The sequence below is a fragment of the Sinohyriopsis cumingii genome, chromosome 9 (assembly GCF_028554795.1).
Source record: "Sinohyriopsis cumingii isolate HCF-2022 chromosome 9, ASM2855479v2, whole genome shotgun sequence".
Taxonomy (NCBI): Eukaryota; Metazoa; Mollusca; class Bivalvia; order Unionida; family Unionidae; genus Sinohyriopsis; species Sinohyriopsis cumingii.
Window position 1 is genome coordinate 39,141,199 of NC_142969.1, and position 27,251 is coordinate 39,168,449.

Below are 27,251 nucleotides of genomic sequence, written 5' to 3' on the forward strand. Positions count from 1 at the left end.
AGCACAGAGAAAAGAATAAAATAGCCACTGAAAGGTCTTGTGTTGTATTAATTGAATTATTGTTGACCTAAAACCACAAAAATAGCTGTCAAAAATGTTAGCGAGAATAAACGCGTGAATATGTAAACATTAATATACAGTGAAACATATCTACTGTGAAAAGAAACAGGAAAGCAAATGTTTAATTGTTCTTTTTCATTCTCTCTCTTTCAAGAATGGTGTGTTTTCAATGATTCCTTACCTGGTGTTCTGGGTGATGGTCATTGTGGCAGGGCAGTTTGCTGATCTTCTCATCTCACGTGAAATTCTTTCCATTGTCTGGACACGAAAACTCTGCGCATGCATCGGTAAGAAACATCAATTTCATGTTTAGGAAATGTACAGCATGAGCTCATTACTTGATAACATGTCCATTTTTTCTGCTGAAATTTCAGCTGTAACTAAAATCTTTGAATTACATTGGAATTTCTCTGTCAAATACATTACATGACCAGATTAACAATTTCTTGCTTTCTCTGGAATCTAGTCTCCCTATTGCTGTGATTATATATATATATATATATATATATATATATATATATATATATATATATATATATATATATATATATATATATATATATATATATATGTAAAGGGAAGCAACTCTTATATATTGGCTCTCCTTATCCCACTTGGTGGAGAGACAGATGATGCTGTCAGTTTTTTTTTAACTTTCACTATCTGCACTATCAGCAGGTCTCCTTTGTATTTTAAATCTGTTATTTTCCCATTCACCTTTTTTTTGTTGATGGTATAGTAAGTTTGAACATAATGTATATTCTACATGATGCATTTAATGCACATCAGGCTTGTTATAATTATTAGAGACGTAATGTCTGCTCCATTTGGACTGAAGACACATGGTCCATAGTCCTAGCTAAGCAGCATCAGGGCAGAGAGAAAAGAGTCAGTTTGGTTTGGTGTTTTAAGGCACAGCAACATAAGTAGGTTATTTAATCCCAAGGCATTTGGAGTAAAGTGCCTTGCCCAAGGACACACCATAATAGCTGACTTGGGCTGGTCCACTGATGGTAGGATTTAAAGTCAAAGCATTTCTGGCATGAGTCTGGTAGGCTCACCACTGAGCCACTACAGCTCAAAAAAAGTACCCAATCAATCCTGACATCTTAAGCTTATATCCCCCCTTTCCACCTGCTAAGAAAGCTAAGCTTCCTCCCCCTACCCATGCAACACCTTCACCTGTGGGGACTTTGCCATGTAACTCCAATGGAGATTTTGAATCTTGCATCATCAGTAATATTAATAAGGCACTGTCAACCGGAATGTTGACCAGTGACAGTGATGGTTCTACTACATTGCGCATTCCACTGGGTATGAGTCCAGCTACCTTTTTGGATTTTGAAGAAAATAAAAAACAATTATGGGTATTTTCTGACCTTGCTGACTGACCTGGTCATCAAAAGTTTCCCATGTCAATGAAGAGTGTTCCAGCTGCCAACTGTACTGTCCAGCCTCAAGGTACAAGTATATGAGCAGCAGGGAAGGCGAACAGACCACTTGGTTGAAATATAATTTGCTTAAAACAAAACATCCTACAAAAAAAAAAATAAGGTCACAAACATCTTTGTATGTACTTTGTTTACATATATTAGGTCGCGCCTTCCCTGCTGCTGTAATTAAATCATTATGTTGTAATAAATAATGGTACATCCAGAATCTCATACTGCAAGGATAGCTCGAGAATGATTAGAAGCAATCAAAAAATTTCTTCCTGTTAGAGATTCATTCAGAAAAAACTTACGAGCGCAGCAGGAAGCACAAGTTGAATATGAAGAAGACACTAAAAAACTATTTAAACCCGTGACTGTAGCTACTGAGAAAGTTGCAGCGACTACTGAAAGAGCTATATGGGGGGATATTAAGGATGAGGAGGAGAGGAAGAAGGGTATTCTTCCAGTATTAAAACAAACCGCAGAACAAACTGAAAAAATAGCAAGAAGAACTAAGCAAACAAAAAAGATTTTACAAGATCTTTCAACTAATATAACTACAGCTCAACCTCCACCTGTCAATGAAGAAATACTTGAGGGTATTGGAAAAATTCATACTGAAGTCGGTGACGTGAGAAAAGAACTTGCACCTAAACCTATAACAAGAAGAGAAAATGTTGAACTGATTAAAAAATTTAAGGAGAGTTTTGTTGAGGAAAAAGTTAAAAATAAAGATTTTTCTTGTTTTGTATTTAATAATTTTCCTCAAAGGTTTGAATTTTTTAAACTCGAGTACGCTGGTGCAGGGGATAAAAATTATTTTAAATGGTTATATTATGTGTATTATAACAAACCCCAGGCTAGAACTGGTGATAAAGTATACGATGAATATATTAAAGATATAAATAAATTTCTTCATTTGGAGTCACAACAACAATCACAACTTTCCCAGCAGGAACCTTCATATCAACTTCCTCCACCTCTGCAACAAATAGAATGACAACAATCTCATTCATCATGAAAATCAAAAATTCCTCAACCAATACAGCAGTCTTCTTCACTACAGAAAGAGATGATGTTAAAACTGTCTAGAAAGGAAAGGGAACAGATGGCAAAAGAAATGAAGCAAAAAATAGAAAAAAAAGGGAAACAAAGAGAAGAAATATGTTGAGGTATAGAAACTAAACAACAAAATTATGTTCACTTGGTAAAGAAAGATATCCTGATGATGATCCTCCGAGCGCTGTAGGAAGTGGTTTCCTGACTACATCAGGAGGAAATGATCTTATTTGTCCTGATAATATCCTCAATGACGTGTCACGGTTAGAAGTTCTCATAGGGGGAAAACGTGCCGGAAATAACTCACCAGGAATAATTAATGAAGCAGCTGATATTTGCCAACGATTATTTCAGGGAGGGTGGTATTATGGATATTGGTGTTTACTGAGAACTTATCGATGAACTCGTTGATGTTTACAGTGACTAGTTGTTACCATGATTAGATAAATGGTAAATAAAATAAGATGATTGTACACAATAATCATTGAAAACCGGATCTGTCAGAGTAGTGAACTCACGATTACCAGTCTACGAGGTATTTTACGGAGATGGACTTGGTGATGTTGTACGGGGATTATTTACAAGGATGGCCCCAAAAGCAGCACCTATTGCAAAACAATTATCGATGAAGGCTATTGATATTGTTCGTGAAAAAAACTCCTGTTGCAATCGTCAATGTTGCTGGTAAGGCGTTCTCGGCAATCAAAGATAGACTAGCACGATTAATAAGACGAAAATCACAACCAGTAAAATTACCAAGTACTGAAATTATGCCTGCAGATGTCAGTAAAATACTAAATGAAGCTGCAAATCAGAGAATAGCAGCACTAGCAGATCAAGGGCTCACTAAACTAAGGAATAATATTTCAAGTTTAATATCAGGAAGCGGAATTTCCCGAACACGATGATTCTTGTGTTAGACGAAAATAATTATAATATTTATATGTTTATATGTGATTATCAGTTTTATTCTTATGACTCACGATTACCAGATCAACGTGGAAGAATTGAACTACAAGTTCATGACACAGGTAAATATTTTCTACCCGCTGAGGCTTTTATTGAGGTAGAAGGTACAATTGTAAGAACAAACGATGCTAATTACACAGATGCCGTACAAGTTGGTTTTGTCAACAATGGTATTATGGCACTGTTTGGTAACACCACATATATGATTGATGGAAAAATATTGAATCGATTCAGAAAGATGTTGATGTTGCTACAACAATAATTGGTCTAGCAAGATATTCTGATGATTATACAAGATCAGCAGGTCCCACGATGATGTTTGTAAAAGATAAAAGATAATAATAGTCCATATAATATAAGACGACCAAGAAATTTTGCAGGAAACAATGATGCTGATGTGGCGCTGGTGGTTTGGTTCTAACCCAAATTTCAACTTGGAATTTGCAGCGCGTAAAAATATGTTGCGAGGAGCCAATAGAAGTTTTTCATGTACAATTCTACTATCGCATATTTTTGGATTTTGTAGGAATGTTAGAAAAGTTATTTTTGGAGCTAGACACACGGTTGTTTTTGTAAGAGAGGGTGATGATAACGATGCTCTGTGGAGACCTGCTGGTGATGCTGGTAAAGTAGTATTAAAAAATTTTCCTTGTGGATGCCGGTGATGACTCCATCGATCGTAGAAGAACAAAAATTACTTTCTTTCATGGACACAGGTGCTAAATCCTTGTTGTCATGGTTGACAACAAGCACGGATAGTATACAAAGTGATGCTAACGGTCAGTTTGCATGGCATATAGCATCACAAGAAGGTGTTTCTACACTGCGGCATATTTTTATTGTGTTTCAGAACACTGTTACCAGAACCAAAAAAGTCTGATTATGTCACGGACAAGCAATCATACTACGAAATTACCCCATTATACAAACAACATTTACTTGATATAAAAAATGCAACGGTGGATATTGAATTTTTATTTTCCAACAAGAGTATTATTCAGTGGAATTTTGCTATTGAGTTAGTTCCTGGAAGAGGAAGAGAAGAAAGAGGAAAAAGAAAAATGGATGTTTACTTAAGTCAAATTATTGAATACTTTAAAGAAATTAATAAAGAACATAAAATACATCTACAGCTGCTACGGCAAAGTTTCCAAGAACATGTTTTTGATACAACTTTACGCAGCAAAATCGTCAAACACATTGAAATACTGAATCAGCTCGCGTCCGACATGGAATAGATTAACCAGCGATTAATTCGGGTAATAATTAATCATATTGACGATGATCAATTTAGGACTAAACAACAGTTTTTAAATGCGTATTCGTTGACAGAAGCTAAAAAAATCACCTCCAAAATTATCGATGAAAACTTTCCTGAAATACTAGCTGCATGGAGAAAAACAATACCACCAGCAACTGTTCTCAAACATAATAATGATCCATACGAAGGCGGTAGACATGTATCCCCCGGAATAGTTAATATAACATCGATAATCACAGTCAGTCTAGTTTGTGATGTGATCGATGGTAGTGGTCAAATAGATCTTGGAAAGTCGAATCAGGCTCAACAAGGATATATTTTATATACGTTCACACCACAAGTTCCCCCTGGAAGTTTAATCGTGCAAGAACCAACTAATCCTGTTTATATGCAGTGTCATACAATTATGTTAACACGAATCAATTTTAAGTTCACTGACCACCTTGGACGCTTAATTGACCTATGGGGAGAGGAATTAATTGTGAATCTGTATGTGAAGTCGTAGATTTTTATCGTAATGATCTTTGAAACAAAATGTTAGAATATTCAGAAGATTGTCTATGTACTTCATTCGTGCACACCTCCCCCCAGGACAAACCCCAGGGCGAATGCAAAATGCATTCGCCACACGGCTTGCGTGGCGAGAGGTGTACATGAAGCTTTCAGGCTGGTGCCCCCACTTATATAGGAAAAACCCTATAGATCGGTACCGTCGACAATATGCCCATTAAGAGATTCGAACCGCTGACCCCCAGAACAAGAATCTAATCTGCTTGTATATGTTTCAGAAATTATTATGTAGTTTAACCATCACTAAAGAAATCAGTATTTAGTATTTTGTCTTAAAATACAACTGAATTTTAGTTCTGAACACATAAATTCAGCAAAAATACATCATATAAACGTATTTCTGCTTAACAAGATAGATTTATAAAATTAGTTATTTTCGGATAATATATGTACCCGAAAATAATCATTGAAACGTTCTGGCTACTTGTTGTTTGCTTTATTAATTATTATCGCAGAAAGAAATACAGATGAACCAAAAAACCAAACGAATTTAATAAAATAAAAATATTGTTTCTTAAAAATATATTGTTTGTGCTTAATATAAAGATCACATGTACCATAATGATAGTTATTGATACACAATAACATAAAATATAAGGGAGATAACTGATACTCTTCCTGTCAGCCAACGGAAAATATAAGGAAGATAACTGATACTCTCCCGTAAGCCACTCTCGACAAATCGAAATTAAATAAGTATGGTTTGTCGAATTAATGGTTTCTCAACTGACTTTAGAAATATATAACAAACCACAGAAAAAATGTTATTTACAAGTTTATATTTATGTACAACAAATTTCCGCTTACACAGAGTGCTTGTGATAATATTTATGTGCGAGTGTCTTGGTCAAGGGGAAGTAACTTCATTACATGAATATACTCAACGGAGTTATCTCCCTTAAATACACTTAAATTTATATTTTTAATGTAGAATACAAAAAAAAGAACAATTTATCGAATTTATGTTACAATATTATGGGTTTTCACCTGATATAACAAGGATAATTAACAAAAAAAATTATTTATTTACAAGTCTGATATTTTATCGTAAATATGTCTGCGGGTCCGTAGCATGGTCAAAGAGAGGTAACTTAATTACATGAGTATACTCAATGGAGTTACCTCCCTTAAATGTACTAAATTTATATTTTAATGATATAAAACAAATTCAATATAATTTGAGGTAATTGCTTGCTAAAGATGACAGTTTATCTCCCTAACAATAATGGAAAATAATTTTTTGTTTATATTTTTTTGAGATGGCGGATTGGTTTTATTTTCTGTGACGTATTTTACCGCACGCTGGTTGATATCAAAATATTATGCAGCAGAACACATTGATTGAAAAATTCTCTCTTCACCAGTCTGTACATTAAAGGATTTAATTGCTCTAGGAAGCCTTGTGAACTTACCAGTCCCTCCTCGTGTAGAGTTCTTGCTCTCTGTAATAGCCTGAAGGTTGGATAAATTATTGTTGGTTTTCACACCGTTGATGTGATTGATCACAAAGCTGCCTTTGATCACCCCAAAGAAACACTTGTATGTGAAACGATGATAGAGATAATTTTCTTCCCAATAGTAAACATTAGATAACCAGTATTAATAACAAAACCAACTGGTCTCTTCAACCTGCAATTTCTAATCACACCATCACGATTTGATTCATAGTTTGTTATTGTAGGATGCTTCACAAACTCTCCATTCATTATAATAATATTATTTGTTTAAATCATAATTTGTCTGAAAACATAGATAATCCTCCACAGATTTTATAGCGTTGTTACTGTTATTATTTTTTTATCATAGTATCTTTTAAGCTTGCGATATTTGTTTCCACCACAACTTGCACACAACTCTGTTTTACCTCGTACTCCAACACCACATCGCATACATGGTATTGGTCCTAAGCTTCCACTACGAATGCTCTGCAAGTGTTGTCTGCAAAATTCCTTTTTACAGGATTTATTACAAGGAGTCAATGAACTGATCATCAACCATTTGCGTTGAGACATTGTATATATAATATTTTAATTTAAATACTTGTTTGAAATATGATATGAACGAATTCAATAGATTATCCAGCATCAGGCCTTGGAAAGCAGATAAATTTAATCTCGACAGAATATCTCCTGACCTACCGATGCGAGATCTGGTTGATCCAAAAAAGAAAAGTTTGATTAATAAAATTCACGACGCCAAGAAAGAATTTCACGCAGATGGTGCATCATATGTCTGGTCAACGTTCAAGATTATACACAACAAAGATATCATCGACGCTACGATGAACGACAAACGAGCAGCAACTATCATTAAATACCTTGATAATCGCAAATATCTTTTCAGAATAAAATTTGTTGTGCTAACAGAAACAGATGATTGGATTATCCATGACAAATATGATCCTGTCCATGCTAATAAAAAAACTGTCTTACTAAGTAAAGATTCCAAACCAGGTCTATTGACTGGTATTGACAAACCGTATTATGAATGAGCATATCCTGTAACAGCAGTTGTTTATGGAATCTATCCGATAAATGAAAAACCCAGCGTTGATAATCTAAAGCCGATGAAATTTTCAAAAATAAACTGTGTAGCTGAACGAGTAACAGAACATTTTACTGTTTCGACTCGTGGAAACGGTTTAACAGATAAAAGACGTAAAATAGTAAACGAGTGGGGAGAAATGGTTAAAGATACCGGGGTGTCTATCAAAGATGTTGCTGAGTTAGGAAAAAAATTAAAATTCCCAATAACCATAGCGACGATAACTGGAGAAATATTATATGAATCAAAATATAAATCGAAAGGAGCTTAAGTTGAAATTATTGATCATAACGCACACATGTGGACTAACACAGTAACAGTGTTTCCATGAAATCGAACTTAGGAAGTTAGGAAAAAAATTAAAATTCCCAATAACCGTAGCGACGATAACTGGAGAAATATATGAATCAAAATATAAATCGAAAGGAGCTTCGATTGAAATTATTGATCATAATGCACATACTTGGACTAACACAGTAAGTGTTTTCATGAAATTGAACTGTTAAATTTTTCTGAGGAGATATGTTTGATTTTATTAACGAAATAAGTAAAACAATCCTGTGTCAGTATGGTTGTTTCAAAGCTCAGAAAACGATGAATCAGATATGGAAGAAAAAAGTAAATTTGATCAGTTTGTAAGACCGAATGGCGTTATTTATCAAAGAGATCTTCTCCATGAGAGAATGAAAAATTTTGCACTGCAGTATACTGATGATATTAACGAACTATTGAGCAACTGTTTTACTGTTCTGTCAGTTGTGGCTCATTTTGCTAGAAAGAAAAATTAGTGGAAACCAACTAGATTTGATTTTCTCAATGATATAATACCGAGTTGTGTTGAATACGGACACGGTGGACTATGGAATACTAAATACGATCATAAAGATGTTATTTCGGTTGATATGGTTGCATGTTATCCAGGAAGTTTTCTTGGATACGGAGATTGTTCTGTATATCTTAAAAGATTCTGTCATCTGACACAAGAAATGATGCGAGTATCGATAAATGGACCATTACCGGATTTTGACCTGACTGGATTTGCTTGTGTCGAGTCATTCAAGTTTGCTAAAGATCTTCATACGATTTGTTATGTTTGGTTCGGTAGGCATTTTTCAGAACAAATGTGGGCACCAATAGTACTATTACGATATATACTTGATTGTAAAATAATAATATCATTGATTGTAAGTGAAGCAATTATATCATACCGGAAACAAACCAAAGTTTGGTTACCACAACAAAAAGTGTATTCTGATGATGAAAACCCCAAAAAAACTGATTATGAGAATAAAATCGCAAAAGATCATGGATGATGCTGAGTTAGATTTTATAATCGCTGATACAACGAATAAAAACACGTTTATAAATCGAGAATAGCTTTCTTGACAAATGGAAATAAACTAGGTACAATTGTGAGCTATATGGACGGTGAGTCACTTCAATATACTCATTTAAGATCACCAATGTTAGCGTATGTTTCGATAAATTTATTATCGATGATAAATAAGGTTTCTGAGTTTGCTGTCAGAGTCGCTACAGATTCGTTTTATATCAATAAAAAATATTCAGGACAGTTAGAAAAATTAAATATAGACACTTGTGCATCGTGGGGTTCATGGAGAATAAGAAAGGAAAATATACTTAATTATTCTGAATCTGCTGATGTTGCGGTTCAAGATATTTATTGTAAAAAATATGAAACATTAAAGCTATCATCTGCACCATCGGTATACGATCCAATAACTAGACACAAGACAGTTTATCTAAACGGACCTGGAGGTTCTGGTAAAACCACTCGAGCGATCAAACTATTTCAGAATTCAGATATGATCGTGCTAACACCTACACACAGACTCGCGCGAGAGATGAAACAATGAGGAGTACAATCATGTACTTATCACAGCTTTTTTAGGTACAAAGGTGACGCATGGACTCCTGATCAAATTGGAGAAAAATATGTTCCGAGGATTATCGTTTGGGATGAAATATGTACAGTATCATCAGAAACATTAAAAACATTTCTTGATTGGTTATTAACAAGAAATACTGCTGTTATAATGTGCGGTGATCACGGTCAACCACCACTTATAGATGGACCATCTCCACATGATTGGCTGAAAAATTTCATTGATTACTATGAAGAAATAAATGATCATAGAGCACTTGATGCAGAATTAAAGGAATTTAAAAAATTAATCAGACTACAACCGAATAAAATTCAGTGTGAAGTAATGTGTAAAATAATTTCAGAAACTTCAATGAACGACTTTCTGCAAACATGGAGACCAAACGATTTGATAGTTGCAGGTAGAAAGATAGTTCGTGATACACTTCAACGGGAGTTGTTTCAGTTACAATGAGAAAAATTTCCAATATTGCCAGTTCCGTTATATTATCGACCAGCAGATACGTGATGGCAAAATATTGACGTTGATATACCAGGACAGGGGAAACAGAATCTTGTGGTGAATGATATTGTCGCAGTTGATATTGATGTTGTTGAAGATGCTCAACGTGCTGATAAATCCCCTTGGACGCTTGGATACGCGATGACGATTCATTCATCTCAGGGATTAATTATTACTGATACAATTGTTTGGATCGTTGATGATCGTATCAAATGGTCGAACTTAGTTTATCTTGCAGTATCTCGAGTTAGAAAAGTATCTCAACTGCGGAGAATCGTCATGGACTCATCAGTGATCAATGATGACCTCGATAAATATCGAGGCGATATAATAAGAAAAAAATTAGCTGGTTATAAACAAAAAGACAAAAAAAATAAACATGATTTTGATCTTGATGTTGAATTTATTAACACACTGAAACAACAACAGAATAATCATTGTGCTAGTTGTAATTGTATAATGTTATGACGGTATCTGAAAAATGATCCAAGACGATTTACCTTAGACAGAAAAAATAACAATCTTGGTCATACACGAGAAAATACTATGCTGACCTGTCTTGAGTGTAATCGACGTAGAGGTGCTAGTTAAGTGATTTGGGTGGTAATTGAGTGTCCTCGGGAATTATTTGTAATTGTTCACGTACGAATCCACGTTGAGGAGCAGTTGAATCCAGTCTGTAGATTGCTGGTCTACCAATGGATCTTGTTACACTAGATATCTTATGCATCGTAATACTCCAAATAGGATCATTCGCTCTTTTTTTACCACCTTCAAGTTCAACGGGTTCATATAAATATCTTACAGTGGTATTACCTAATACTGGTTGTGCTGAAAAACCATGTCGTTGTGTAGGTATATGCGCTTTTGTAATTGCATTAATGGGTTTCATGTTGGCTGTTCGAGTAATTTCATTATTTAACGCGGCTATCACATTTGGTAATCTTGCAACCCATTCGCGAGATCTCTTGTCTTGAATAAATTCCTTCACATATTGATATCCAAATAACCGCTCAGCAAGTGTTCGATTAAATCGTTCAACAATTGATCACGATGAATTGCAGTATGTCCTCGTCATATTTTGACGTTATGTTGTTTCATCAACGATGATACTGGACCAAGAAATTCTTTGCCAGGATCAACCTGTAATAGTTGTGGCCATTGTAGACCACCTTGTTGATAAATTCCTTCAAATGCAGAAGCTACCTCAGATGCTGTTTTAGTTTATAGCGGTTCTGCATCTTTATATCTACTTGCAACATCAACTACAGTTAGCGTGTATTTATGTTATTTGACATTGACCAATTTTAACGGTATCATGTGGTAGAAATGATATATCAGCTTGATGAACTTCATTAGGAACACTAACATCGAAATGTGCAAATCGAATTTACTTAGGTGGCGGTAGATAAATTTGCCATATTGCCTGTTTGGATAACCACGCTTTAGCAGTAGAATACTTGACTTTTGCTACATCAGTGAGTTTACTAATTGCCGCTTTACCCCTCCAGTATCCAATTGGGGAATAATAAATCAGTTCCATTTATATATTACCAGCCCCTAGCGCTAATTTACCTTTCATCGCGGATCTTACCAACCAATTAGCTAATTATTCTCTGATATTTTTATTTTTTATAGAATTAAATGAATGAATCAACTTCACATCTGCAATATGTCTGTCTTGTAGGTTTCTGCTTTTATATGCAACATCATGAACATGACATGCTTTATCAATAGCGTTTATTGGTTCCTCGCCTGGTTTTGGTTGATCTTGATTATCAAACCTGATATTGAGTCGAGTACCAGGACCACAATAATTATATCCTGGTAGATGAGTATTTAGCCCAGGGAGTGCCTGGGAACTTTGACATTAATTTAACAATATCACCACCATCATTTTTAGGTAAAAAAGAAAACTTTTTGCTGTTACATACTGCACATTTTCCACCATATGCTATTCTCGCATTTTTTGTTGTAGCCGTGGATAGATCATTAGTTGGGGTTTTAGTTCTATAGCGTAAACGATATAGATTCATGTATTTATATAATATGGATATAAATGATTTCTCAGTGACTCGAAAACGAGAACCTGTCAAACACCATCCTGCGTTACTGAACTCGATTAGGATGATAATAATAGGACCATCTGGAAGTGGAAAGACACAGTTGTTACTTAATCTTATAATGAGATGGCTAAAATGGGATTAGTTGTATTTGGTAGCACCATCAGTTGATGATCAACGATGTTATGATGTACTTAAAGATATTAATGAAAACGCAAGATTATTAGATAATGATGTTATCGAGTTTATAACCGATATTGATGAAGCACCATCAGTAGATTCCATAGACGAATTTATTAATAATTTGATTGTATACGATGATATGATGCTGGACAAACAATCAAATCCTGCTAGAATTTTTTCTCGAGGTAGACATAAAAACACTGATGTGATTTATGTTACTCAGCAATACACACAAATACCAAAGGTGATCAGAGACAACTGTAATATTTTAGTTGTGTTTAATGGAGATGATACACATACGCTGCGAAATATTCATCAAACTTGGTGTGGCGGTGACATGGCTATAAATAAATTTAAAAACTTTTTTCACGAGCGCAAGCTACTCCGCATGGATTTATAACAATAAATTTACATGATCCTCAAACACGATATCGTGTAGGTCTCGATAAAATATTTGGATAAATTAATAGCAGCAGGGAAGGCACGACCTCATATATGTAAACAAAGTATATAAAAAGATGTTTGTGACCTTATTTTTTTTCTTTGTATGTTGTTTTGTTTTAAGCAAATTATATTTCAACCAAGTGGTCTGTTCGCCTTCCCTACTGCTATATGACTCTGCCATTGATGATGATATCCTAGAATATCTTAGCCACACCAACCAGTATGTAAGCTAACTAGCCAGCCAGTTGAACTGGCTTTGTCAATGCTGTCAGTGCATGGTAACCTGGGAATCCAGTCGACCCTTATGGCCACACTGATTTAAGTGACTGCACTGGCCATACCTAGCCAGCCAGCTGGTCATACCAGACCAGTAGTCAATTTTGGTACGGTAACACTTATTAACTGCAAGTCCAGTTCAGAACACATCTGGATAGTTTCTGTTGGCCATTCCCACAGGCAGGTCATTTAATTCACATGCTGAAGATACTTAATTGTCATTACAATGAGGTATGTACAACCTGGTGACTTCTTCAAAGCATGAGGATGCTCCCCAAGTTGATAATTGTTGTCATGGTGATCTGTAGAACACTATCTTCTACCAAACAAGTGTCCTCTAACCTATAGCGGCGAATAAAGCCTACAGTGTTAGAGATTCTGTGGGTGTGATGATGTGGATGAACATCTCATTTAGATTTCTCCAATGGAATCCCAAGACTGCAGACATTTTTAGATGCCTTTCTGAGAAAATATGCCATCCAGGTAATTGCAAGGTGTTTTTCTGATCCAGTCAGCTACCAGCCACTTTGTCACCAATTCTGAAAGTGATGGGTACCAATATTTACCACATTGAAGCTCCCACATTGGATAAGGATCATTTGGCTGTTAATATGCATCTTAGGGCTTTAATATGTCTGCCCCACTCTTTCACAAGCAAGTATTCAATTGCACTTTGAAATTGGTTAGGAATATCATTTTGATTGCATCCTATATCAATCTGACATCCATGGTCATTTATAACTTGAAGGTAAATGCAAGAAATGACTATTCTTTTGATGTAATGAGTCATATCTCCAAGGTGATAAATAGAGCAGCACACCACATGATGGTGAAAGCTGTAACTACAACCTGCAATTTGTATTTAGTTAGACAGGACACTCTCTTGTGGTTGTTGTTGCTCAAACAGCACTATGCCACATGACAGAGCTCTCTCCCTTTCGGCTCACTCCACATGTTGGGGGTAGAATTGAAGAAGTTAGAAAACAGGTGTCTCAGGAGTTGTCCCATCAGCAGTCAGCCCTGGCTCCCTTCTTGACATATCCTTATCAAGAGCACATCCCAGAGAAATTGCAATAACCAATTGCCATATGAAGGAATTCACAGGGTCCTTTCTTGCACACACAACGTTTTGATGGTGTGAGTAAGTGTTTTGAGAGCTCATCCTTTTAGTAGAGCATTTATTATGCTCCTTGGGCCCCCGAGTGGCCGAGTGGTCTAAAGCACTCACCATTACAGATCACTGCTATCTCACCTCTGTCTGCATGGGTTCGAGTCTTGGATTCGGTTAATGTGAGTATGTGAGAAAGCTTGCAGGTAGCTTCTTGAGGGGCGGTGGTTCTTTCTGGAGTTTTCCTGGGTTAATACTGGCTGCCATGTATAGCCTATCCTGTGCTGGAAAATTGTGTTAAACCCTACAACAACAACAATATTATGCTCCTATTGGGTGACTTTGGTAGTGGATGGGAGCTCAACATTTCTTTCTCCTCGTAACTATTTTCCTAATGTTAATACTTGTAACTGAAGGAGAAAGGACATTTTGTAGCAGAAAGGAGTTTCTCTGAAATATGCCTTCCCACCCATAACTGCAAATGTGATTGCTAAAACCTGATGGTATCGGGTTCTTGGTTTGCCACCTAGCAGGATAATGGAAGCAAATCTGTGAGTTTCTTCTCTATGTCTATATCATGTATAAATAAGATGATGTTTTCACATCTATGTGAGGGCTGGATGCTCGATGTAGCAGAAAGTAATTCCTAACGTTAATATGATCAAGCATGTATTTTCAGACACTTTAATTTCCTACAAAATTTCCTTTCTCAAAGAACAAATTTCATTTTTTTCAGATTCCCTTTCCACAGTCAAATTCTTGAGATCTCAGATTTGACAACCCATTATATCCAGAACCTTTTATGAACATTATTTGCTTATGGGTGCATACAACTGAACATTTCTCACAGACCATATTGTTAATATTTGGGAAAATTACTGTTTTGTGGTAAGATCAACAAAACATGCTTACATCCTATGAACAAGCTATTGAAGATGAAACTGTTAAAATGATGACACCTTGTTTTTTTTAGAAGAAAACCCTTGTAGGTGTCCACTGTCAAAATTCATCTTGGTGAGATCTCCTCATTTACCTTGATTAGCACCTATGTGTTAACATCAATAAAATTAAAATGGTTTATGATTCAAGTCAACTACTGTGTACAACTTACCCATACATATGCATCTTTTGAAAAATTATTCCAGTAATTATTTTCAGCCACTGAGCAATCTTTATTCTTTTATGTACAATATTTTATATACTGCCATGCATTGACTGCTTCTTTAGCTCATAAAATTATTAATTACCAATTTCCTTAAGCAGTGTGGAAAAAGTATTGTCTACTTTTGGCTGCCTAGTACATGGGTATTAAGGTAATGAATAACCAAGCAGCTAGAGCTGCCCAGGGCTGACTAGTACATGGGTATTAAGGTAATGAATAACCAAGCAGCCAGAGCTGCCCCGGGCTGCCTAGTACATGGGTATTAAGGTAATGAATGACTAAGCAGCCAGAGCTGCCCCGGGCTGACTAGTACATGGGTATTAAGGTAATGAATGACCAAGCAGCCAGATCTGCCCTGGGCTGCCTACTACATGGGTATTAAGCTAATGAATGACCAAGCAGCCAGATCTGCCCTGTTCTGCCTACTACATGGGTATTAAGCTAATGAATGACCAAGCAGCTGGAGCTGCCCTGGGCTGCCTACTACATGGGTATTAAGCTAATGAATGACCAAGCAGCCAGATCTGCCCTGGAAGATTCCATATACTGACTTCGAATACAGTATAAATACAGTATAAATTAGCATGTTCTGTATGCAGGTAAAATAGGTAGACAGATCACTCCACACACAGCTTCAGATTTTCAAACTGATCCTCATAGAGGGGAAACCCTCATATGGAACAAAATCCAGAGATTAGGTGGCATTATGCCAATTACATAAAGGAGATATGTACCTGTTGCCTGATATACTTCCTTGGTGAACCTCATCCAGAGTGCCTTTACATGCCTGTTACATGAATACCTCCTAAAGGGTGAACCTCATCCGGAGTACCTACACGTACCTGTCACATGTATACTTCCTGAAGGGTGAACCTCATCCAGAGTACCTATACGTACCTGTCACATGTATACTTCCTGAAGGGTGAACCTCATCCAGAGTACCTATACGTACCTGTCACATGTATACTTCCTGAAGGGTGAACCTCATCCAGAGTACCTATACGTACCTGTCACATGTATACTTCCTGAAGGGTGAACCTCATCCAGAGTGCCTATCCTGCCTGTGATAACTGACAGTCAGACATATTCTTGTTGATTGCAATGTCTTCCATATAGTAATAATGAACATTTTTTTATGTGATCTTCATTAAGAAACTTGTGATGGTAAATCACCAGCGTAAATCTTTTACTTTATGAGGGAGTGCAGTTTATATAACTTGTTTTGATCAGTATTTTAAGTATACTACATTTATCTAAATCTACATTAGTGGGATGCATGATGTAGTTATTTCTTCAATCTCGTCATTGTCGTTGCAGTTTTGGTTCAAGATTTTTATTTATATTTAACTCCTTCATTTGCCAAAACTCCTTGATAGATTTTCATTATACTTGGCATGAATGATTAGTGTGTGTGTGATGTGGATTTTTAACCATTTTTCAGTCATATCACTACGATGTCTGCAATGAGGCAGTTTATAGTGATGTCTAGCATTGGGGCATCATGCTGCAGACATGTGGCATGATGTCCCACCCAGTCACATTATCCTGACACCTCGCCGACCAGTCCTAACACTAACCTTTTAATGCTGAGCACCAAGCGAGGCAGCTGCTGGTACCATATTTAAAAGTCTTTGTATGTCTCAGCCAAGGTTCGAACCCGTGACCTCCCACATCTGAGGCAGACACTCTAACCACTAGGCCACTGGAGCAGTCACATGAATGATTATGAAGCTGAGACAGTTCATTCTATAGATACTTGCTTTGTCTTTTTATCGTAGGATACTAAGTTGTTTTATGGGTTACAGATTTTGTTTGCTTATATTTCCTAAACCATGTGTAGATTTTCTACATGTTTGGGATGAATCGTTATGGATAATTTATTTTATGATGTGCTGGCATTATGGTCAGTCAAATTTGCATGAACAGTTTGGTAAATCAGGTGTTAATAGTACACTCAACAAACATTTCAGTGGACACTAACAAGTTATACAGTCTGGTCAAGGTTCACTCATAAGTAAGTTGATCACCCTTATGGAAGTATGCATGGTATAGGAAATTTGTCTTTGCAGACACCTCCACATAAAGGATAAATATGTTTGAACCTATTTTTAATTTTATTTGTAACCTCTAGATACAGGAAATCTGTCAACAAAGGACATGGTTTTCGTTGGTTCCTTAAGTTTACTTTATAAGCAGAGTTCACTGTACAATACATTCATGTTGTGGATTTCTTTTCTTTTTCAGGCACTGTAATCCCAGGAATATTCCTCGTCATCACAGGGTACATGGACTGTAATCACCAGATAGCAGCAATAGTACTTCTAACACTGTCTATGGGATTCTGTGGATTCCAGTTTGCCTCATTTTTCATCAATCATGGTGATATTGCTCCAAAGTATGCTGGCACAGTGTTTGGCTTCACAAACATGGGGGCCAGTGTCCCTGGTATCATCGCTCCTTATGTTGTTGGTGCTATCACTCCCAATGTAAGCATTTCATTCATATTTGTTAGTGTTTTTGCTGATGAACAGCATGTACTTATTGTAATCATTATATGCGTAGACTTGCTGTTGTATGATCAGTGGCAGATCTGGTCTAAGTTGATTGCTCTACTTATTGTATTCTCATAATTTTTCATATGCAAGACAATTTGGCTCATTGTAGCAAGAAAAACTCATTGTAGCTCATTGTAGCAAAGCAATTGATTTATTGTAGCAAGGCAAATAATTTATTGCTGCAAGACAATTTGGCTCATTGTAGCAAGAAAAACTCATTGTAGCTCATTGTAGCAAAGCAATTTATTGTAGCAAGGCAAATAATTTATTGCTGCAAGACAATTTGGCTCATTGTAGCAAGACAATTTTTCTCATTGTAGCAAGAAAAACTCATTGTAGCTCATTGTAGCAAAGCAATTGAATTATTGTAGCAAGGCAAATAATTTATTATTGCAAGATAAATTGGTTCATTGTAGCAAGGTGAATGTCTCATTGAAGCCAGAGAGATTGGTTCATTGAAGCAAGACAGTTTTGCTCAATGAAGCAAAACAAATTGGTTCATTGAAGCAAGACAAACTGATTCACTGAAGCAAGACAGATTTGATCATTGTAGCAAGACAAAATGGCTCAGTGTAACGAGATAAATCAAGATAAATTTTAAGAAGACAAAACTCTTTATGGAACTTTCAACCATAGAGCCCTGATGAAAATTTCAGATTTCACTTATTTTCTTCTTGTAGCAGCGATGACTTCACTGTTGCAAGTTGAGTGTTACAACACATTTACTGTCATATGTACTCACTTATAAGTGGAGTCCAGCTGCAAACAACATAGACCCTGATCTGCCATATGACAGCAGATCAGGATCTATGTTTATTTCTTCTGATTATTCCTAACAGAGACCCAGATGTACTGGTGCATTCTGCAATGGTAGATCAGGGTCTGTTTAGCGTATGGTTGGGCTCCATGTTTTATTGAGTAAATGCATTAAGTTAGTAAGGATATCTTTGTACCAGTAGAGCCACCATTTGCATCCTAAAATCCTCAAACATGAATTCTGACACTTCAGATAATATTTTCTTGAGAAATTGTCAGAACTGTAATTCTGTTTGGCATCGAATGACATAAAGTCACAATAATTTAATGTTTGCTATAATGTGTGTTTGATTTTGCTTTAAAAAATTTTGTTGTTAAACTGGTCAGATGCAATGTTACATTTGCAGACATAAACAAATTCTGTTTTATAACGTCTTTTTTCTTCTTGCAGAAAACCCAAGGTGAATGGTTGATAGCATTCTACATTGCAGCAGGAGTTTATGTGATTGGTGCCATATTTTACTTGATCTTTGCTCAGGGAGAGGTACAGGAATGGGCTCGTGAGGACGAGGAAGAATTAGGGACTCCACTTTATGAACTTAAAGGCATTGTGGAGGAGGAGCGTGAACAGGATCAGAATCACGATGATGAAAGCAAGCCTCTGTCTGCCAAATCCAAAACTAATGGTGTTTAACAATATTAAATTTATTGTGGACTGGGTGTCTGAATATTCATAGCAGTTGGACAACAGCAACTATAGGATATGTTCATGAATCAGACTGAAAATATGGTCAAAAGTGTCAGTAAAACTAGAAATATCAAGAACTCTAATTTCTTGTATACATTTTGTAAAAAAAAATCCCCTGGAAATGAAAAAGAACTCCCTAATGTATGTATGTAACAATAATCACATTGTTGTTATTGATTTTAGTGGTATTTTCAACATATCATTGGCTTTATTGTCGAGGAGATGGGAGCCAAGTGCCCTGCCAGGGGTACTTTTTGAGGCAGCCAACCTGGGCTGGCCTGGGTGGGTATCAAACCCATGACCCTTGGATTACAAGTTCAGTGCTCAACCAACTGAGCTACCATGGTTCCATAACAGTCATCGAACCTGCTATAAAGTTGTTCCTCTTTATGAAGTAAACTTTTTGATGTCCATTGCATAGATGTGATTATTAGGGAGACTCCATGATTTGGACACAAATTGAGAAAATTTGCGCAGATTAAGAATTTCCTTGTTTATTATATAATTGTGATAAAAAACACAACAAATGCCGAAAATTCTGTGCAACTAGTTTCACATTTAATGTATGCTTCTTCAGGCACGAAATGTTTTCGGCATGGGGTCGACAATTAAATTTACTTATCCTGCATCAAGTACGCTTGTTTCATTTTGAGATGTAAATGTAATAAAAAATATTGGTAACACTATCTCTATAAATATTCATATCAAGGAAACTAATATCCACCAATATGTAGAATATTCTTCATGTCATCCCATGTCATGTAAAAATGGTATACCATATAGCCAGGCCAAAAGATACCGACGCATTATTTCAGATGATTGTCAATAACAAAATTCTTTGAATAAATTACAAACTTATTTTCAAAATAGAAATTATCCTACATATATAATTGATTCTGCACTGAACAAAACCCATAATCTTACTCAACATGAGGCTTTAAACACAGCATATTGTAAAATAGAGTTGTAATTCCTTTCACAATACAGTATAATCCTTCATTACCTAATATAGGTCGTATAATTAATAAATATTATAGTCTCCTAAATTTATCCAATAAAACTAGTGTCAAATCACTTTTCAAAATTAAACCAATTCTCACTTATAGAAGACCCAAGAATTTGCAAGATTTTTTAATCAGAACTAAACAGACAGAAAATAAAAAAATACACTTTTCGTCATCTAAATGTAACAGACACCGGTGCTCTTAATGTGCAAACATAAGAGAAAGTACTTCTTTCAGTAGTGCTAATATAAAAGAGGTATTTTCTCTATGCGATAACACTAACTGCATATCAACTGATGTGATTTATTTAATAACAAGTAAAACATGTAGCATGCAATATTTTGGACAAACACTACAACAAGTTTCTAAGAGAATGAATAATCATCGCTTTCATATAAAAAATTATAGAGATCCTCAGTTTTCCTCTAATGTTTCAACACACTTTAACACCATTAATCACTCTCTACTTGATTTTTCTTTCATGCCAATAGATATTGTGCATGGTGACATGAATAGACTCGTAAAAGAAACTTACTGGATTCATAAGTTAGATACTCTGTATCCTAATGGACTATATAAAATTGTATAATTTAAATTGATATATTGTATATCCTTTATAACAATATAATTATATGTATGACTGTTTGTCTCTAGTTTATTTTATTACTTGTTTATTATATATAGTTTTATAAAATCTCCCTGAAATGAAGGCCATATGAATTGTAATAAAAAACAATAATTTCCACCAAACTGCTCTGTAAACTTTGTAATTGCTTTGCTTGTTAGATAAAAAAGACAATTTTTGATTTTGAAATTGAAAGATCAAGGGTCTAGATCCAGTAAACTAAACTCCAGTTAAAGCAGTCAACATCTCCACCATGTTAGTTTTACGAGTTCTTTTGTTTTGCATTCAGTAGCATATTTCCCTTTGGTTACCTTATTTTGGATTTCGTCAGTTCAGTCTACATAAATGTAACCAGAGTTCTGATAATAGTATTTAGGAGTTAAATTCCAAAACCAGTCAAAGAGATTTGGTTTTGTTGCATGTTAATGATTGCTATATTTGGGGTTTTAGAGACAAGATGGCTTTTTGTAGGAAAATATGGATAAGATAATATAAATAGTTGTATATTATTTTCACTTATATGTTCTGTTGTCTTTGTATTATGAAATAATATTGATATTACAATGGGGTCACATTCGAAGAAAAAGGTTGACCAATGGCAGTTCAAACAAAAGGAAAACAAACATCAGAAATGCAGTTAGTATTCTTTATTTGTGAAAGAAAATTGTAAGGGTATCATGAATCGGGTATTCTTTATTGGCATGCAAGGATATAATGCAAACTGATTTACCTACCTAGAAACCTTTCTGGCGGAGCTCAACGAGACGCACTCATAACAATACAGACATTAATTGTCAGTACAAAATTCAGGAAGATTGATAAGTTTCAGTAATTAAATTATCCAGACAGAAATTTATTGGGCCCAGGGCAGTGGCAGAATTGCATCTGTGCTGTCCACATATGCATACTTGCAATACACAAGTAAAGAGCATAATTTTTGTGCTCATTCAGTTGTTCATACTAAATAGAGATCACAATAACAAAACTAACCAAGATATACATGAACTCAGTACCTACAGTAATATTAATATCCAGACTGTCTTAATTACAGTAATATTAGTATCCAGACTGTCTTAATTACAATAATATTAGTATCCTGGCTACTTTAATTACAATAATATTAGTATCAAGGCTACCATAATTACAGTAATAGTATTATCTAGACTGCCTTAATTACAATAATATTAGTAGCCAGGCTACCTTAATTACAGTAATAGTATTATCTAGACTGCCTTAATTACAATAATATTAGTAGCCAGGCTACCTTAATTACAGTAATATTAGTATCCAGACTGCCTTAATTGCAGTAATATTAGTAGTATCCAAACTGCCTTAATTGCAGTAATATTTCCATACTAAATTATAATAATATTTGTATCCATACTACCTTAATTACAGTTATATTAGTATCCAGACTGCTTTAATTGCAGTAATATTTCCATACTAATTTGATTACAGTAATGTTTATATCCAGTCTACCTTAACTACATTAATATTAGGATACAGTATGCCCTAATTTCAGTACTAATAATATCCAGACTACCTTAGGTAAGATGTCTTGTTTCTGTATCAGGCCTGAAAATTAGTTATTTAGCCCAAGTCTAATTAATCTTCTGTCAGACTAGTAGCTTTCATATTTTCAACAGTCCAGTAGCTAGCAAAATTTCAGCTGTCACCATTCAGCTGGTGAGAAAGAAGAACAATTCAAAAGGACTACTGAATACTTGCTTATAAGATGAGTATAGCTACAAACTGCAGAAACCCAGATCTGCTGTTGCATAATGTGCTGTCAGATACGAGTCTGTGCAGTTTGTTAGGAGTAATCAGTAAAACATTCAGCATAGACCCTAATCTACAAGTGCATTAAGCAATGGCAGATCAGGATCTTTGTTGCATTTTGACTCGACTTATTAGTATATATGGTAATTCATTTCTCAAGCTTTAAGCACTCTAGCTAGAGCTTCTAGCTACAAATGTTAAATTCTAGGCCTATGTATTCAACTTCTTTGGAAAATTTTCCAGTATTCTCTAACCCAGATTCTCAATTATTGTAATCTGTATAAAACAGGTTAGACAGTTGTTTAGATTAATATGGATTTATTGTATTTTACTTTAATTTATAATAATTTAAAATGATACATATTGTAAGGAAATTGTTGTCAGAGCATGTAGAATGTCTTTGTAAAATTTTACTTACAATGAAGAATAAGCCCGTGTTTTTTATATAATCATTTGTTTTATGTTTTATGACAAAAAAATTTTTTAATGTTTGAAGTGAACATTGAAGTAGATTTGTATAATATGAATGATAATTTGTGTACATGTTATTTTTTGTGCTATATTCATTTTTATTTTTGCATGTTCTAAAACCATGTGTGTGTGTGTGTGTGTGTATATATATATATATGTATACACACACACACTCAATAGGATATCAGTTTATTATTTTAGAAGGAATAAAAGATGAACATAACTGATATCCTGTTGGATTTACAAATTTGTTTCTATACATGAACTGGGACATGGACATATTCACTTTTACAAACACACACACACACACACACACGTGTATATATATATATATATATATATTTTTGATGGTTATATGTCTTTAGAGTAGAATTCTTGGCTTATGTGTTTTTTGGGTTGTTTGGATGCAAGAAGCTTAAAATTAAATCCATTGTGCATGTCAATCCTTAGCCCCTCCCTTCCATCTCCCACTCACCCACCCACATCCACATCACACAGTTGTATTGGACATCGGTTTTCAACAACACTGTTGCAGTTTCTCTAGTTTTGTTGAATTTCCAAGTAAGCTTTTATCAGATAAATTTATATGCATTCTAGTGCGGTAAACAACATTTTCAAATTGCCTTTGATGATGTTTTAACAAAATACTTTTAATTGGATACTGGTAATGACTGTACAGGTGATGTACTCTAAATGCCGATTCATCTGACGAGTTTTCCTTTTAATGTCATTTATAAGGAAGAAATAACATTCAGTTTGTGCTACTGTGCTTGTTTTTACACCATTGCAGGCACCATATGCTGTGACTCGTGTGCAGCTCACATACATGCACGTATATTATTGCTCTTTGAGAAAATTATTCAAAATAACCGTGATGTGAAACTTAGTGGTATAATTTGCCCAAAAACTTCCTTAATTTACAAGTGTCCTTTGGGGCAGATTACTTTCAGTTTATGAAAATAACCTGTGGAACACGTTGATGGCTTAAATTGAGTGTTACCTGTATGGTACATGTCCTGCATATTCAGTCCAGTCGGTAAGGAGACTTGCTCCCTTATTGATAGTCGATTACATTTAGAAAAGGTCATCTATAACATTTCCCAAACAGATCATTCTTTTTTTAAAAGTTATAAGTAGCTTTTTCATCCTTAACATTTTTCTTAACTAATCTGCTCAGATTTTGTGAAAGTGGGTGATGGCCTTAAAATCGGCCTTAAGGTTATGTGAGAATTACTGTCAAAATCCATATGATGTTACAGTGAAGATTCTTTTTGATCCAGTAATTGAAAATCGGGTCACAAGGCACAAACTACAATCTGATCGTAATCAAGATCATACATTGTATTCTAATAGAGATGTTCCAAATGACTTTGCCACTTTGTACACTTTGAAATCTTTAATCTGATCGGTGAATCAAATGGTCAAGGAAACTTGGTCTCTTGTTGGTGTCTATCAGATCTATTTTTCCATAGATCTTGATTTTAATCTGATTGCAGGCGACATCAATAAAAAGTTGCTGCCAATAAATCTAAGATGGATTTTTCCCCCACATGTTTGAGCAGTATCTCTGTCATGTTAACAGTTCTCCACAGATGACAATGTCATAAAAACATTTCATTGTTTAAGATGACAGTATTATAGGAAATTTGTAAAGATTTTTGAGGCATTTCATTATTATTTTACTTCCATTTGTCAGAACAGTACTTTATATTAATTAATGTTTTTTTTTATATTTCTTTGTTTTATTCTGTGAAATCATGTGGCGTACTTTGTTCAACTTGAGTGATGACACTTGCAATATTGTAAAATTTACATATGCTCGGCTTTTGCTATTTAGTGTTTTTCGTACAATGAAATATTTCATGCATAATATATCATTTTGGTGAGGACTTTGCCCCTCCAAATGATAATTATTCTTTGAAATAGTTTTTATAACTAGTTATGTGTTTCTTTTCATCCCAAGGCATGGAGACCTAATTGTAATTTTACCTTAGTTGCAATATATTTTGTGGTGAGAGTATTAACATTGTAAATATTTTGAAAGATGATGGCATGTGGCAAACAGTCTCTTTTTCTACCTCATAGTATGTTTATAAGTGTATCTTAATTATTTCACCCTAAATATGACATGGGAACCAGCTTAATAACTTTGTCAATAGTAGGGGCTGGGTTTTATATCAAATATTTCCATGATAAATATTTGCCAACATTTTGTAGAAATGAATTGGTGGGTAGGGGTGTTCTTATCAAGTATGGGATGATATTTTGATATATACTACAATACGTATCCAATTAATCCATTTTGCATACATCTGTATGCACACATCCCCCCCCATGTGATGCTCAGGAAAATGTAATGTTAAATGATACGTTTAACACAATGAAAATCATAGGTTCTTGTCCATGCCCGAACATTAAATAAAATTTCTGGGTCTACGCTGTTTTCAGTTAGATTCATGTAATGTTGAACAAGAGGCCTTGATGATCAAATCTGTACGTACATATTTCTGAAAAGAATTCTTTACTAACGATAATTACAAACTTTGACATTATGAGCACACAGATATCTGAAAGGATGCACCTACTTGACCCTTCTGAATTTGACTAAATATTTGCCCATAATTTTCACAGGCTGCTGGGAAGTTGGTGAAATAGTGTCACAGGTGTCTCGCATGTCTCATAGCATTACACAATTCTTCTGTTTCCTCCTTATTGGCATTTATCTTAATGTTTTCTTTGCTTTTTAACTGTGTTTTGTAGTTACTGTATATACATTGAATTTATCTGGAAGGAATCTTGCTGAAAGGAATTTAAACACACTTTTGAAAACTATATGGATAAACATGAAGAACTGATATGTTATCTTTTATTTAGTTGAGATTTTTATTTGAAATCAAGGTTGCAGTTTAGTTACATTTTAATTTTTTGTATACTGGTATATTGTATCAAATGCATGATTCACTTTTTAATTAATTACTCTTGTATTCTTTTATTATTGCAGTAGTTCTTAAAAAAATAATGTGTATGTGTCACATGTATACCTGTAATGGAATTTTCTTGCTTATTGATAATGCCATCTTATTTTTAGTGTCCTTTTTGAACAGTTGTACATTTTACATTCATTTCCTTGACATGCTTTGTGAACAGTTGATCTTGTTATAACTAACTGCCGTATTTTGTTACTTCCATTGATTATTTCTTACATGTAAATTTGGTTTTCTTTGTTGTTGTATTAGAAAATGCTTTCTTGTCATAAAGCTCAGAAATAAAGTTTAGAAAGAAAAACCATCTTCTGAGTCGAGAGGTTGTTAGGGATGACAGTCTAAATTTTCTATCAGTTATGATGGACATATGATAGCTGTTATGAACTGTGTAATTTTATTTCAATCTTTATATTCATGCAGGGTGGGGTGTTGGAGAGAGAGCTAAATATATTGAAACCTGCCTTATTTGTTACCTTTTATTTAAAGAATATATGCTTATAACAGACAAACCTTACAAGTCACTTTTTTCATTTCTGTCTTGTTTTATATCCTTATTGGGTAAGCCTGCCTATAGAAGACAGCTGTGTGGTCTCTGTGTCCTGTATAGACAGATTTCATCGTTCATGTCCCTTATTTGCTGATTTAATGTGGACCCTATTGTGAAAAGTGTAAATATAGTTTGGCCGTTTCATAATGTGCCAGCACATCAAAGTCTTCACTCTTGGTTAATACATTGGCTAATGATTAGGGTAAGTCAGCTTGTTAAGGTCTACACTTATTTTGTTAATG

The 27,251-nt window shown here is 34.8% G+C and overlaps 1 protein-coding gene across 5 annotated transcripts in view; it reads left to right on the forward strand.

The window, feature by feature from the left end:
* Positions 1 to 26,971, forward strand: part of LOC149791595 (sialin-like) — an 83,538-nt gene extending 56,567 nt beyond the window's left edge. For all 5 annotated transcript variants that reach the window (XM_089970147.1, XM_089970146.1, XM_089970145.1 and 2 more), the window contains 3 exons: positions 215 to 347; positions 17,785 to 18,026; positions 19,303 to 26,971. In XM_089970147.1, the coding sequence (XP_089826273.1) occupies positions 215 to 347; positions 17,785 to 18,026; positions 19,303 to 19,545 (618 nt within the window). In that variant the 3' untranslated portion in view covers positions 19,546 to 26,971. The remainder of the gene's footprint in view (positions 1 to 214; positions 348 to 17,784; positions 18,027 to 19,302) is intronic.
* The last annotated feature ends 280 nt before the right edge of the window (positions 26,972 to 27,251 follow it).